A 16,002-nucleotide genomic window follows, 5' to 3' on the forward strand; every position below is an offset into this window, starting at 1 on the left:
TCTTTAATTCCAAATTATCTTCGACGTCATCATCTAGACGAGGGAAGTTAGAGGTAGAAGCTGGAGTAGTAGAGGAATGAGCAAAGATTAATATACAAGAACCTAATGCGATAGGGGATGCAAGTAGAAAAGCCGCAACAGAGCACAGACTTAGCGAGTTCCAAGTACGGCGAAGAGAAACACTTAGCATGTACTATATGGTCTAAGATTTTATGGGAAACACATTTAGGTATACTTAAAAGCGCCCCCTATTGAGCAGCAGATAATGCACGCTTAGTGAAGTGACAGGCGGAAAACGCCAAACGTCAAGTAGCGGAAAAATCGTTTTTAGTTTTAGACATTTTCTATTTGTAATCGGTAGTAATTCCTCCGTTAACAGTGAATTTATTTTGGGATTTGTTTCGGTCTAGTTAATTTGTTGCTTGCGCGCAAAACTAAAAAAAAAAAAACTAAAAACGGTTTTTCCGCTACTTGACGTTTGGCGTTTTCCGTCTGTCACTTCGCTAAGCGTGCATTATCCGCTGCTCAATAGAGGGCGCTTTTAAGTATACCTAAATGTGTTTCCCATAAAATTAGCAATCTGTTGTATGTGTAGATCTGTGCTAATTGTTTGTGTTGGCCCTAACTCCTAATCATATTATGTGTATTGTTATACAGTTAAAATGACAATGTGAATTATTCATATTTTGAATATCCGACAATAAATATTATTAGAAGCAGAATCTGTTTTGGGCCAGTCAAAAAAATCCAGGACAGCTTTCTCACATGTAGCAGCTAGCCCTCTTTGAAGAATTCCAAGCAGACGAATGTTTACACTGTGATGAACTGATGATGTCATTGTCGATGAGAACATATACTCGACAGCAGAAAGAGCAATTATATCAATAGTGAAAAAAATGCAATTAGGAAACACGAAATGAACGGAATCAAAGGTTTTGTTATGAGCATATCGAATACCTACATTGAAAGCCTAGGTCATATAAACAGGCTCACGTTTAGTCCTTATTTCAAAGGAAATATTAAAGCATTCTTTTAAATAGCGTTTGAAAGAATGAGAAAAATATACAGCGATAAAGACATATCGTTTACAGGGACCTTTCAGTCCAACCATTATTTTAGATTGTGCAATAATTGCATTTTACATAAATTTTTCATTAATGTTAGTTGCATAATTACATTATAAATCCTTAGCTTTGTTGACTTTTAAGGGAATATTTGTTATTTTTAATATAATCACACTGCACACATTTTAAAACGTGTTTCATGCGTTAACATATGTGTCTTTATTGTTGGTTGTATATTTGCTCTTGTTACATTTTAAGTCCTGAGCTGTGTTAAAAGATTAATTTTAAGGTCAGGCTTGTTATTTATTGTTTAATCACACTGGTCACATTGTAAACCATGTGTTTCATGCCTTAACAGATGATTTTTAAGTATTTCTTGTTGCTGGTTACATAATTGCATTTTAAATCCTTAGATTTGTTTATTAAAACATGTTTTTTAGGAAATCTTTTCATTGGTTGCTCCAACATATTCACGATTTAACTATATTCAGCAAAGCAAGTATCTGATACAGACCAATTCTTCGTTGTATCTGTTACTCTTTTACTCGTGACCCGCTGCCGGACTGTGCGTAAGCTATACGAGAAGGGGATCCTCTACTTTACTACTTTTCATCTTAAATTATGGTAACCGAGGCTGGAGTAGAGCCACGCCATTTGTTTTTTTAATCACAATTGATCGTGTATGTGATTTAATATGTGTTTTTGTACTAACTTGTTGTATCACGTTTTCCTCTGGCATTTATGTTTCCTGTGTGTAGTTTTACGCATTTGTTGAACTGCATTTGATTCGATTACCTAATTATGTACAATTTGAAATGTTTTATTTGTGTATTTTCTCTTGTATGTTGTTGTCGTAGTTGATTTATTTAAAATTTAATGTACATATTTGTGTGGCTACATCGGGGGTTTTTGTCCCGAAGAAGGTTTCCCTGATATCGCCTTGTGTGCGTAATATGTTCTTTCTTTTTCATATGCGCAAAATTCGGCATTTTCATTCGTGTCATTCATATGGGTCGATTGCTACTGAGAATCAAAAGTATTAAATCGAAATCTTTTCTTAATGCTCCCCTAATTAATTTATATCAAAATTGTAAATAGGTTTCTTGTATGTAACTTGAAAAATTTTGCGTTTGATGCTCATGCCCTCATTGATTATTAATCTATTCTGGGAACCGGAGAGAATAACTAAACTAGAATTTAGTATTTGCGTAAAACTCGAATTTTTATTCCAATAATTTCACGGCGCGAGTGATATTTTAGTAAAAATTAGATTTATAATTATAATTTATAATTTCCTTAATTTCTCCGATTTTCCACAACAAAAAATTACAAATGAGCAGATGAATAGACACAAAATTTTACAATCTACAAAAAATTTATTTACAACTTTGCTGTAAAATAATTAGGGGAGAAAATATTTCAATATAAAGAAATTACCATTGAAAACCATATGGTGCGTAAACCGTTTCTACACCATGTATGTATACGACAACATGCGAGAAGGGATATGGTGTGAAAATATGTAATAATCCTGGATGTCCCCCAAGCTGGCACTGGAATCGTGACCGCAAATAACATATTGGGTTTCTGAATACCATAGCAGAAACAAAGACTTGTGTATTGTGTTAAGGAAAGACTGTTTGTTGAGAGAGGTGTTGAATGGAAGTGTTGAGGAGAACTCAGGCAAGGAAGAGAAGGGTATGCGATTATGAAGAGAAGAGCTGCTGACAGAGAGAAGCAGAGAGCGCAAAGGACCGTTGATGATAGCTGAATAGGTATGGAAAAATTTAAAAAAACAATTAACAGCCCTGTGATGTACTTATTAGAAACTTAACGTGCAAGTTACCTTAAGTTTAACGTTAGTGATACATCGCAGCGCTGATTGTCATATGGTTCATGCCCGCTTTTCGTGCGGAACAGCCTGTATCACATTCCACCTCGGCCGTGTATAATGCGCTCGCGCTGATGGGACTAATGTACTATTTTTGTGCAGGGAATAGTAATTATAATTAATGCAGCTGTTGCTGAAATAATTTACTTGCATCCACAAAAGAAGATTTACTTGCTTATATTCGCGCCATAAACCCTATCTCATAAAGCTGCCCTTTGAGATGGCGCCACCGGCGTACGATAATTGTAACCTCTATACGTCAATGAGTGAATCTTTAAGTAAAAGAGACGTAATGGTAGTTTGGGAGTGCTAGTGGTATTAAATAACATGTCCATAGAGACTCGCTCCAGTTCGGCCCTTTTTAAAAGGGCAGAACAATTAAAGCGTTGGGAAGAATCGGATACGAATCGCGAGTCGATAACGCCAAAGCAAAAACCTAAAAAAGTGAAATTCTCGTCCGGTTGTGTATTTCTGGCAGCGTGTGCCGCGGGTGACAAGGAAGAAGTGCTACGCCTAATCGAAAAGGGGGCCGATATCGACACGGCGAACGTCGACGGCCTGACGGCATTACATCAGGTAACTACCTAATTTCCGAGAATTTTAGGAATGGACGCCTTTTTCTAAAAGGGCGCACCTGTAGCGATGTTCCAATTTAAATTAAATCCACACCAACAATATGGCTCCATCAGCTGAGTAATTAAAAGTTGTCTCCTTTAATTGTTATCTAATTAGCCTCTTGGATGATAATACCTTTGTTACTCCCACATTATTTAACAGCTGTCATCAGTAATGTCAATGGCCTCTAATTAATAACAGTCTGTGATTGTGATCAAATTCAAATTACCGAGATCCAAAATTCGTAGCAAAGTGGCATTCGCACGACTCTCTAACTAAGAATCACGGTGCAGTGGTCATGGTAACCTGTTTGTATAATGATAAGATAGAGCTGGCATAACGAATTTACACTATCTAATTCCCTCGTTACATCTAATTAGTTTGCGATTAAATCGTGATCATCTAGGTCAAAACATATTTTCGATACAATTTACGAGGCTTATGTCATCTTTGCATTCACATAAAACAAGAAAAAAAGTGGAGGCATTTGTAAGAGTTTTCTATATATAACTTTGTACTAATAAGCAATTGAAATTTTAAAATAGACTCCGAATGTATAAATCAGTATTGGCGAGAAACTTGGGATTAATGAAATGCTTCGACCAGCTTTGACGTATTCCCCCCGGGTTTAAATTTAGATTACAGTTTTCTTCATTTTATTTTCCCAATATACGGAAGTACATACTCCGAGATCGATCACCAAAAAAAATCCTGCATCACTTAGCCGGTGTTAAACAGCTGTAGTGGAATGTATAAATATAAATTTATTTTATAACCGATGATCTTCGAATAATGAAAAGGATTTTTAAATTTAGGTATCGGGTAAGAGAGTGGCGGTGGATGTAAATGCATTCTTGTAATAAAGGAGTAAATTTAATGCATTGTCTAGACAGATAGACTGTAAAATGCCAGCTATCTTGACCGGGGACCAATAAATTAATTAGGTTTTATTTCTATTGGTGACTGCAGTTTAGGTGTTGAAGTTCGGTTGCATTGTGGTCTTTTTGCAGGTTGGGATTTGCATATCCACTCATCATTGATTAAGATGGCCTTGTATTTCTTTTTGTAATGTAACATCATTAACTCGATATGTAATATCCTGGATAATTGTGGTTTTTATACAGGAAAATGTTATTTACATTAGCATCAGTGTTTGTAAATAGAGTAAGTAGCCTGAGGTTCAACTTTACTTTGTTGCATTGTGATACCATTTTCCTTATTTTTCCTCAAACCATTAGAACGTGATAATAATGTGTAAATGATCATTGTGTAAATAGGTATCAGAAAAAGTATTGCTTAATGTTTTGGACTCACCAGCCGAATGTTGTCTGGGACCGGGAGGCAGTTGTACCTGAACTTGACTTAATCCCATTGAAGTAATAGTTTTAGTGTAAACAAAATAAACAACTTAATTTTGATATGAACACTAGTTGCAATAATAGTAAATACACTTACTCTTACCCGAGCTCTTACTATTATTTTACAAACAAAAAATATCAAAGTCTTATGATGTACATACCTATCAGATCCGTCACCAATAACCGCCATTCGTTACGTAACTTTAACAGAGTTCTGTAACCTACTCTTAAACAGAAAAGTCGAGGGAAAAGTATTTTTTACTATGACATATCACTTACTGCTTAGGTTTAGCAAAGGAGGAAAATTTTGTCTTTGGTTTTGTTTTAGACAGTCTTAAACTCGGTCTTAAATGTAGAGAGAGTGGTAAGTATTCATTATACGTAATGCTCGACAGCCACAATCCGATATACCTTCAGTCCCACCCAACTCGAATTACCGGGATTCCACTGTAGTGAAATTCGATTGGGGGGACACTTTCAAAATAGGTGTCCCATTTTCGACACTTATAACTAAGGTATCTTCGTAGTATTGTTAGTTGAGCGGTGTGTCCGAGATTGTGTCACTGTGGAAACTGCCAAAATCCCAATTTTTCTACAATTTCCAAAGTCTTCTAAGGACGACATGTGAATTCTAGGTACTTCTAGTGACTGCCTCATTCTGCACATGAATTACGTTGGCTGCCCAGGAATTCCATTGACTGCTAAGTCGCTGCTAACTAGTTCCATAGACTATCGACGATTTCTCCAGACTGCAATATAATTTATAACGCATTTTTGAAAAAATACGCTGTTATATTCGTTATGGCTGGCTGGCCGGCTGTCGGGTGAGATCTCAGCAACTATAATAGCTAGAGACTTCAAATTATCACTAAAAGCTTTCTGCTATAGTGTAGATGTACAGGCTCTAGTCTATTTTGAGTTAGATTACTTGTAAGATCGATAGTTTAAGAAAATAATTTCGATATGGTTTTCGTAGGTGCTATAATTTTACCGTTAGATAGCGCTACCAGTATAAAAACTTAATTATTTACTTTGTCATTTGTTTTATAAACTAAAGACCTACCCTCAATTGAAATTAAATAAAATTAATTATTTAACGCAGCCAAAATTACTCGTGAGATCAATAATTTTAAACTTCGCTAATAAAATACTGGACCTGTATTACCAAAAATGCGCTTTAATCATGCATATGCTGATTTACAACTTGTTTGATATGACTTTGTATCTTATTGATATTGTTATGTAATCGTTATACACTGTGTTCCAGAAGTAATGTATAAAATCAGTAGTAATTAAATGGAGGCGTGTTCGAAAAAACGGATCTGTTGATTGTAATTTTTTAATAAGGTAGTGTAAATTTATATATACAGGGTGATTCCTATAGTACCTGCCACCGTTTGGGAGCGTGTAGGTGGTGCGTAGGGGAGTATTTTGATATAGGACACTTGGGGTCGGAAATCTAAAATAAGGGTGCCAGAGCCAAATTTACCTTCTGGAATTTCGCGCCTGTAGGTAGGCAACCCAACCGGCCGGCGGTGCACACGGAGCGATCTCAGGCGGCGATGTGTGGCTGACACTTGATCAGAATTTTGTTTAAACCCACGAAATCCCGTCTGCAACGACGCGTATCAAGTGAATAAACACTATGGCAATAGTATAATAATAGTTGGCTAGATGTAGGAAGAACAACGGTGGCCACGTTGAACACTTGTAAACGTTATTGCTTTTGACTGTCGTTTTCCCTCCTTCCCTCCCATGTCGCTTCCTCGCGCTAACTCGCTCTGCATCGCTCCGCGCGAAACGTCGGTCGGTTGGGTTGCCTACATACAGGCGTGAAATTCCAGAAGATAAATTTGGTTCTGGCGCCCTTATTTTAGATTTCCGACCCCAAGTGTCCTATATCAAAATACTCCCCTAGGCACCCCCTATACGCTCCCAAACGGTGGCAGGTACTATAGGAATCACCCTGTGTATATGTATAGTTCTGCACAAACAAACAAAAATCTAAATGTTCCATTTCGAGACATCATGAAGACTGCTTGAGGTTAGTTTACCGACAGTTTCGAGTATTGCAAAATTAAAAAATTTAAATTATGACCCAATTCTTGTTTCATTAATATAAAAACCATGCAGGTCGCAATTAATCGGGTTTTACTGCCCAACCAGGCGTTACGACCGACTAATTGTACGCGATTAATAATTGTGGCACCTTGCGCTACATTAAAAATCTATATGAAGGAGGAATAATTTAATTGTAATTACAGTTCGATGCGAGGAAATTCCTAACAGGATTTTGAACCATCCAACCTTGCAAGGTCATCGAGCACCTTTAAAAAAGTATAACGTGAAAGAAAGTGGACGCCCTGCGACCGTCAATTATCGTAATTAGTGTTATATCCCACATTCCTTTTTTATTGGCGATACGGTGATCGTACATGTAGTTTTCGGGGAAGGTCTTAGACGACACTACTATTACCTAGTAGTGGAGTAGAGATCTGAATGTGAATAGAGGATCTGGTATACTCGGGCGCCTTTGGATAACAATAAATTGTGTATGCCAGTGGCGCTGGTCCACCGGAAATGTAATTTCTTGTCGGCGTGTAGTAATGAGAGTTATTTGTTCGAGATAAAAATATTGACCTTTAGGTCAAAATGCCACTTAGATAAGCGGGAAAACAGTAAAGTTCGTCATAAAATTTGTTTCAATTGCGAGGATCACTGACCAGGGCGGTATCGAGTAGGTACCAATTTTTTGTTGTTTTGTGAGTTTTGTGTGGTACTGACCTGTGATATTGAACATAATACGTGCCTTTGCTTATCGTGTTACGCTTCGATTTCGTTTTTTCTAATAATATAGTCGCCTTGTACCTACCTTTTTATAAAATATTGGTTGTAGTATCTTGAGGCCCATAATGAGGGTAAGATTTAGTTGTATTACTAGTTCCAGTTTGAGTTTCTAAATAGTATTGTGGTAGTCGGAAATGCAAGACTCTTTTCCACCAATTTTCCGCCAAAAAGAAAAACTTGTTGCTTTTTATCATACGGTTCGGAAATGCGAATAGTTTTGTATCATAGATCGCGCTTAGTAAAATGGAAAACATCCCGTTTTAAATACCATCATTGTAGGTAACAAGAAGTATAAAAATACACAAAACGATACAAACAGCTTTAGAGATTTGAATTAAACAAATATAAACCATACATACCAATAAATACTTATATATTTTTCTCAATATTTTAAATTTTAATATCACGAGGGTCTCCGGACACTCGGGGTCTCGCTCGGGGTATTCCATGATGTGCTGAGATTTATTTGGTTGTTTCTGTATTGGTCCTTTAATTAAAGTACTGGTTATTCACGACACGACCAGATTATCATTACGTAATATTCCTTCTATGATTACTAAATCTTCTTCTGCTAGTCTACTCAAAACATTAATTAAAATGGGTAATCTATACGTCCTAATCATCAAAATATTTCGCTTCTTTGGTGCTGATGTGCGACTCAGCCCATGTCACCTTCGAAAGCAGGCCAGTTTCTTAACTGGTTTCTCTAGCAAACATATTTTTCTTAGTTACATATCGCAGAATCCCATCAGATTCGGAAGAATTTGCAACCTATATCGTCATTGTAAAAATTTTCCCTTAAATGATGCAGGTATCGCCATTATGTCCCATTCTAGATGTTTTGATTTGAGTAAGATTCAAGTATTCACAGAACCGCCTTCCCTCACCTCGCTACTAACGATAGAGTTGCAACTTTTTAAGAGTATGGGTTTATGCTAAGTGGGTTGAGTAAGATCTGGACTACAATGGATTCTTTGTTTCAGATCTACATCAAGTATAGAATGAATTGCTGCTCCGGTGGAAAGGGCCCTGGTGGTGGACGTTTCATAACTCGAGTACTAGGCCTTTTCCTTTTGTGGGGCCTAGTCATCTTCGCCATCATACAACTGAAGAGTATACCACTGGAGGTACACGTACCGCATCTAAACAGCCGCTTACTACTTCAGAAACGTTTGGATCCACTGACCCGACATGCGGACTCGACTACCGAAGCGATCGACGAAGAGCCTTTCATTGACAAAAGTCCGAGTTTATCCGAAGATATGCTTGTTGACGACATACAAAAGCGAATGCCTAACTTTCCCATCGCCTACTGGAACAAGAACAAGAATAAACCCATGGGCTTTAACAACACGTGCGCGCGTTTCCCTAGCATGTTTGATTTGGAGTTTAACAATATATACTGGCAGACGCTGAGGACTACAAACGGAACCTTTCAGTTATTCGGCGCGTACCTCGACTCCAGACCCAATAATCGTCTGGGACCCACCGTACGAATCTTAGGCATGATAGATCGAATAGAGCCTACCGTGCCGACGTACTGCCAGTTTTGGTTCGACGGCAAAAAGGAACCGGTAATTGCGAAAAACTTTGAATACAAGTACATCTGGTACAAAAAATGGGGCAACTACAAACAGGGAATATACCAACCCTACCTCATAGCCTGTGTAATTCCCGCCGAGTATAGGAATGCAGTACCTGAATCGATTTCGCTTGTCGAAAAGGCCTGTGATAATTCTACCAATAATCTGAGGGTTATTTACAATAAACCGAAGGAGAAGAAAGATTTCGCAGTATGCGTTAAGGGGTTAGACTTTCTACACGAAGACCTGTCTGTTAGGCTCGTCGAGTGGATTGAGCTGCTCAATCTGCTAGGTGCAGATAAGATCTTCTTCTACGAGCTGCAGGTGCATCCGAATATAAGTAAGGTGCTCAAATACTACGAGAAGGAGGGGAAGGTAAAGGTTACACCGATAAACCTCGCGGGTGGGCAGCCCAACGGCCCTTCATTTCAACATCTTTACTTGACAAAGAAAACCAATCATAAAAGACAGAATGAGGTGATCCCATACAACGATTGCTTCTATAAACATATGTACGAATACAAATACATAGCGCTGCTTGACATTGACGAGGTGATCATGCCTGTAGATGGAACTTCGTGGAAGGAGCTGATGGCACGTGTGCTACCCAAGGCCTTAAAGATAAACAAAGAGGAGAGGGCTTCCTATAACGTTCGCAACGTATATTTCTTAGACGATTTGCTGCATAACCACGGCTGGTTTAAAGAAATTCCTCGATATATGCACATGCTGCAACACGTCTACCGCGCGAAGAATTTCACGAAACCAGGCCAGTACGTTAAGTGCTTCCATAATACAGAAAAAGTTCTCATTTTACACAACCATTACCCTCTCGCCTGCCTGGGAAGCGGTTGTACTTCCTACCCGATTGACACGACTGACGCCCAACTTCACCACTATCGCGCCGATTGTGTCAAAACTTTGAAGAAGAGCTGCGAGGATTTTAAGAAGAACAGCGTAATGGACGTAACGATATGGAAGTTTAAACAACCGTTAGTTGCGAGAGTGTCGACCGCCCTTAGGACTTTAGGCTATTTCACCGTGGGCAGAAAATTCGAAGATCGCAGATGATAAATCAACTGCACTTTATTGGTGCTTGGGTGCTTGAAAATGACTGATGTGTGCTAATAGTTTCGCGAATGAAATGGATGTTCCTTAAAATGAAACTCTTCTTAAATAACCGTTCCTGTATTATATTATTTTTAAGGTATTTATTTTCATCTGTTTATTGTGATATCGATTAGTGGTTTACAATCCCGATGGAGCTTTGAATTTAATTTGCTCAATTATTTTACGATGATAGGTGTGAAAGGCGCTTGGGCGAGACGGGTCCAGTCACTTTTGCCATCTGTTACGAATGTAACTAGTTTATTTCTCAAATTTTAGCCATTATACAATTAAGAAGTGCCTTTTTAGTTTTAGGTACATGTATTATATTGTGATTATATTTGTTTTACTTTTACGACTACAACAGTGGTCAAAGTTATTTGTTGTGATAATTAGGGTGTGCTATAGGGGAATAAGTAAATATTGCTGGTATTATTGCAGACATTGTGAGCAATGTACATTGTACAGATGGTACGCAAGGCTACAATTGTCACATAATAAGAGATACGTTATGTTAGGTACAGAATGACATTACCTTTATGGAGTTAAAGATATCTGGAAGGTGTTAAAATGTCGCATACTTACACCGTGCGGGATGCAGTGCAAACCAATGTTGCTACAGGGCTGCAACCTGCAACAATGCCACAAAACAGTAAAAAGAACGGGCAGTGGGTCGAATAGAAATAGCTTCCTCTTGTAAGTCTGCCCTAAGCACTAAACTGTATCACTATAAAACGTTAGGTTTTAAATTATGTAGTATATGTACATATAGGTATTAAATACTTAACCTTTTTTTTACCTTTGTCATAAAAATCTAAAAAGAATTTATCATGTGACCTTAGACACGTGCGTTACTATTTTTTATACGAGTACTTAAATGATCATTGAAGTACATCCTATATAGGTGTAATATTATTAGAAACATTTGAGTTAAAGTTTATCGAAATATTTTGACCAATGAGATCGTAATCACAAGGACGGGACCAATACTGGTATGGACAACATGTTCAATGACAATACGCTGTTAAGCATTTGCTCACTGTATCACAAAAAAATAGATTTTAAATACGTATAGCAATCTTTTCCTATAATGTACATAATATATACAGAATGTGAAGGGGATACTATTAGATTTTATAGCGGTGTATTTAGTTCTTTGTAAATTGACGGCTTTCAGGTTTTTTTAAAATTACCTTTAATTTGTTCCGCTTTTATTACATTTTCTAAACGGAATTTTATTGGAACACAAAAATGCAAAACTTTGCTCATTTAATTGTTAATCGTTATCTTCGATAACAACAAAGTTACCCATACAATCGCACTCGAATATCCTGTGTGCATTATTTTAAACCTTGAAAACTGTAAAGTACAAGAAAATGTAGAGAAACATTAGTAAAAGTATTGGGTCTACGCAATTCCTTAAATGCGTGACCGATAGCTGTCCAAACCACCGGACTAGGGACTACTAATATTTTCAAATACACTGATCGCAAATATAAGCACGTAAGCGTTATAATTTTATAAATAACCTACGTTTTTGTACTCCGTGGACTAAATCAAAGTGTTTTATAATTTATTTAGATTGGGCGTCCGACCATTAGTCGAATTTAAATTGCTTTTAAAAAAGTGACAGCCAATGGGGCGGCTGGAGCCTCACCAATCGCACTAATCAATGTATTGCACAGTTATTATTTGGTATGCAACTGTGTTTAATCACACAATCAACTCACTGATAGTGATAACTTCTTAACGCGAGCTCTCAAATTAATTAACATTAGACGTGACCTGAAATTTACACGGCCTTCTTTCAATCAAAATTTTGTTGCTTTCTTGTTTAATAAAAGTATAATTTTTATAGCCAAAAGCGCTTTTCCAATCGTTTCCCAAATCTTCTCAGCTTTCCGTGCCATTAGAAGGAAAATTGATACAAAATTTCAGCCAAATCGGCCTGCTTCTTACAAAGTTGTACGTACCTAATTCAATACATATCGATTTTATTGGCAAAAAGGCATTTATATCTTCGATCCGCTTCCAAAAACAAAAGCCTGATTGGAACATCCTATGTGTTAAATATGGCTTCAACACCAATGATCTTATAAGTGGGAGTATGGAGGCAAGTGTAATATTAAGTGCGCTGAAAGACGATGTTAAAGAACAATATAGACTAAAAGCGGTTAATAGTATCAGACATCCCCTATACAAAGAACTGGATCAACTTAACAAATATGTTTAATCTTGTTGGCAATTATATTAGCTGGATCTTTTATAAAGTCAGGGGGGAATTGATATATATCTAAATAAATACAATTACGAACAAAGAAAATTATGCTCCATTATGTAATTTTCAGGAAGATGAAGACCTATTTCACTTTGTTGGGGTTTGTCCAATATTGAAAACAATTCGTAGAAAATACCTAAGTACATAAAAATGTGCTGACACTTGTTGAGTTCAAAGAATATTTAAACGGTAAAGACTGGATAGCACTCGCAACTTATTGTACATTTGCATGGAAGTGCAGACATTCTTTTGTTCAGGAATTTAACTACTAATTTCACGTTTATAAGAGTTGTGCTTCTTTTTATTTTTTTTATTTTTTTTCATAAAATGAATAAGGCAACGACCCCTCAGGCGGTCATAATGATGGGGTGCATTAAGTTGCAACCCCCACTAAAAAGGATAGCAAATCTATTAATACCGTTATTTTGTACTAATTGTGTACTTATTTGTACCACGGATATCAAATTTTGTACCACTACATTTTAATCGTTAGGACCAAATCTACATTGGGGTTGCAACTAAACGCCACCACCCCAAATATTCAGATTCTTAAACACGTTTGTACCATAATTTTGTACTCATTTTGTACTAATTTGTACCGTAAATAATAAGTTTTCTACCACTAACTTTTAACCACTAGGACCAAATCCATCAAATTGGTTTTTTGCCCATAACTTTTGATTGAGACGTCTAATCGAAAAAGTACGAATCGTTTTGGATTCTAAGCACCAAAATTAATTTCGACCGGAAAAAAATATTTTCTTATAGAAGATGGCCTGTAGAATCCATAATAACAACAGTTACAAGATCGGGCTACTAGATCAAAAGTTATAGCCCTTTGAATATATGTTTCAGAAATTTAATATTATAATAAATATAGGTGTCATTTTCAGTTAATTAAAAGTGTGATATTTTCTCAAGGGTTACTTATATGTTTCAGAAATGCTGGTAATCGTGATTTTTAATGCACTTACTTTTAATTATTAATATCATGTAACTTCTTTTTTAGTTTTTAAATAAAACATTTATTTAGTAATAATGATTTTACAATGTCCACAATAAGTGATTGTGATGGGCCAGCACTATTCCTATGTAATTTCACCACTTGTACAGCACTGGTACAGAATTAGTAACCTGTATGTATTAACATGTGGTAAGGTGACACATTGGTCAGCAGTTTCCTTATTTGGTATAATGCCCCATGGCGTGGCTATTAAGTACCCAGAAATATTGCTAGAATTAAGATATTTTGTTTACTAGCATCGGAAAATTTAAAATTTTACATTCTTTTGTCTGTCAAGTATCAGCGTGTTACTAGCACATATTAGAACAGTGCCCAGTAAGCACCATCATCAATTCATTATGATAAAAAGGTGAAGAACACCTTCCGTTGATTAATCCGAAAAAAAAGAGTACCTATTGGCCAATATTTAATGGGAAAGCATATTCAGCGCAAAGCGTAACTCCATTCTTTGGATAAGACCGGTAATATTACCTACATTAATTAGATTATATCAAAGGATATGGGTTTTTGTCTGCAACCATTTATGCCGAAATACAAGTGCAGATATGTGAACAAAGGCAATCTAATCTGAAATGAAAAGAAGAACAGACGAACTGTGAACTGCTGAATTACAGACTATTAAACGATGATGCTGAATGGAGGATCTGAAGTCGAACATCTTTTACACATTGGCCGAGAGTGCGGTGGTGGTGGTTAAGATTGTATGGTTTGTGGATCTGGTACAACTACAAGCTTCACTTTAAGACTTACGAAATTTTGACACACAATAATTGTCGTTATGACATCAACGTGCGTTTACATTCTTTGCCGTTAAAGAAGGAAAGTGCGCATCCTTACTCGAATCAAGGTTGTTTACTAATGTACCAAATACACGTTTAAACCATAAACAAAATTAATAACCCCGAACTTCTTTAACTTATATAAGGCGCGAAATCGTTCTCCTGTTTGCCAAAATGTTTCAAGTCGTTTTTATGGTTTGTTTCTGCCTGAATTTGGCGTATACCATTTCACCATGCGGCACATCGTGCCCCACAAACACGTCCGCGTACTACGAACTTGGTGAGTTCCATGTCTTTGTCGTTTCATCGATTAATTGCATGTCAGCAGGGTACTACTGGAGAGATTACTTCGGTGTCGTTCCGTATGACGCATTCCCTGGTGGACAGGGAGAGTCCGGACACCAAACGTACATCGGGCAGGTTTACTCCACCAATTACGAACTGCTTCCAGGTACCATCTACAACGGATGCCACCAGTTGCGCACCTCGGCCCGCGACAAAGAGCTTATTTTTGAGAAAAACATGAAGGTAAACAATAGCTATCTCATGTTAAATCTAATTACCACTGCAGATTCTTGCAACAGACCATAGCGCTAAGCTAAAGTGGATACCCACAAAAAGAGACAGTCATCATCTCCTCACCGACTGTCATCTAGTCGTCGGAGGTGCGGAGGGGGGCGCAACGGTTAACATCGGTAGGATTAATTTTAACGGGCAGACTATTGTCGGTACTACATTCCCGGATAAAGTACCCAACAATGGATTGTGGATACCGGGACGTAACACATCCTTCGATAGTTACGAAATCTTGACGTACAACTGTTAGAAGTTTCATTATGTAGATTAGTAGATAAATTAGGATCCCTAATGGCAATTTAACATATTAAATAATTAAAATTAAATAACGCAATTAGTAATATGGAATTATGCAAATCTTAATTTACGCTACTTGTTCCTACGTGGAATAGATCTCTAATGCTAAGTTTTGCCACAGTGCAAAATAACATTAGGTACAGAATCACTAAAAGCATGACCCTGGTTATAGGTTCACTTGCACATCTCGGATGTCAGAACAATGCATTTCTTTGTATGCACTGGTTTAAATTTTTATTTTTTTTCAAACATATAGGTACAGGGTGGCGTAGAGATTAAATAATCATACAATAAACCAACGAAATGTGAAAATTATTGTTTTAATGTTGAAAATGCGTTACACAAGAGTGAAAATTATTATGCTGATGTCCATTGTGCCCAACACATTCTTCCGCGACGCAATGTGAGCTCGGCACGATTTCTTAGCCTAGTTTTGATACACAAAGCTCTTTAGATATCCCCATAGGAAGAAGTCGCACACGGAGAAGTCTTGCAGTGTGTCAGGTGGTTCCATCTTAAGTTGCAACCAGGTGTGCTGAATGTCAATATTTGAAAAGCAAGAAGCCGCGAAGCAAAAAATGCC

General features: G+C 37.1%; 3 protein-coding genes across 13 annotated transcripts in view; all 3 read left to right on the forward strand.

Annotated features, from left to right (window-relative positions):
• Positions 1-3,196: 3,196 nt before the first annotated feature.
• LOC116173891 (protein phosphatase 1 regulatory subunit 12A-like) overlaps positions 3,197-16,002 on the forward strand; it is a 55,554-nt gene continuing 42,748 nt past the window's right edge. For 3 of the 10 annotated variants that reach the window (XM_031491620.1, XM_031491623.1, XM_031491625.1), the window contains exon 1: positions 3,200-3,531. In XM_031491620.1, coding sequence (XP_031347480.1) covers positions 3,283-3,531 — 249 coding nt within the window. In that variant the 5' untranslated portion in view covers positions 3,200-3,282. Of the gene's footprint in view, positions 3,532-16,002 lie in introns of all 10 variants that reach the window. The other 7 variants (XM_031491618.1, XM_031491624.1, XM_031491619.1 and 4 more) reach the window with 4 other exon arrangements.
• LOC116173892 lies at positions 7,826-11,257 on the forward strand. The gene is made up of 2 exons (XM_031491630.1): positions 7,826-7,846; positions 8,759-11,257. The coding sequence occupies exons 1-2, from the start codon at positions 7,841-7,843 to the stop codon at positions 10,427-10,429; spliced, it is 1,677 nt and encodes a 558-aa protein (XP_031347490.1). The 5' UTR covers positions 7,826-7,840; the 3' UTR covers positions 10,430-11,257.
• On the forward strand, positions 14,512-15,731 carry LOC116173894. 2 transcript variants are annotated; one of them, XM_031491633.1, is made up of 3 exons: positions 14,512-14,826; positions 14,872-15,074; positions 15,118-15,731. In XM_031491633.1, the coding sequence occupies exons 1-3, from the start codon at positions 14,721-14,723 to the stop codon at positions 15,370-15,372; spliced, it is 564 nt and encodes a 187-aa protein (XP_031347493.1). In that variant the 5' UTR covers positions 14,512-14,720; the 3' UTR covers positions 15,373-15,731. The 2 variants fall into 2 exon arrangements, with proteins under 2 accessions (XP_031347493.1, XP_031347494.1); XM_031491634.1 differs by having other exon boundaries at positions 14,531-14,826; positions 14,875-15,074.

This window comes from Photinus pyralis, unplaced genomic scaffold, assembly GCF_008802855.1.
Source record: "Photinus pyralis isolate 1611_PpyrPB1 unplaced genomic scaffold, Ppyr1.3 Ppyr1.4_LG6, whole genome shotgun sequence".
Taxonomy (NCBI): Eukaryota; Metazoa; Arthropoda; class Insecta; order Coleoptera; family Lampyridae; genus Photinus; species Photinus pyralis.

Excerpts from the sequence above, each read along its gene's own strand:
- LOC116173894 (XM_031491633.1), top strand. The coding sequence starts at position 14,721 with ATGTTTCAAGTCGTTTTTATGGTTTGTTTCTGCCTGAATTTGGCGTAT. Across the intron at positions 14,827-14,871 it reads GTCCGCGTACTACGAACTTG|CAGGGTACTACTGGAGAGAT; the intron begins GTGAGTTCCATG and ends ATTGCATGTCAG. Across the intron at positions 15,075-15,117 it reads TTTTTGAGAAAAACATGAAG|ATTCTTGCAACAGACCATAG; the intron begins GTAAACAATAGC and ends TTACCACTGCAG.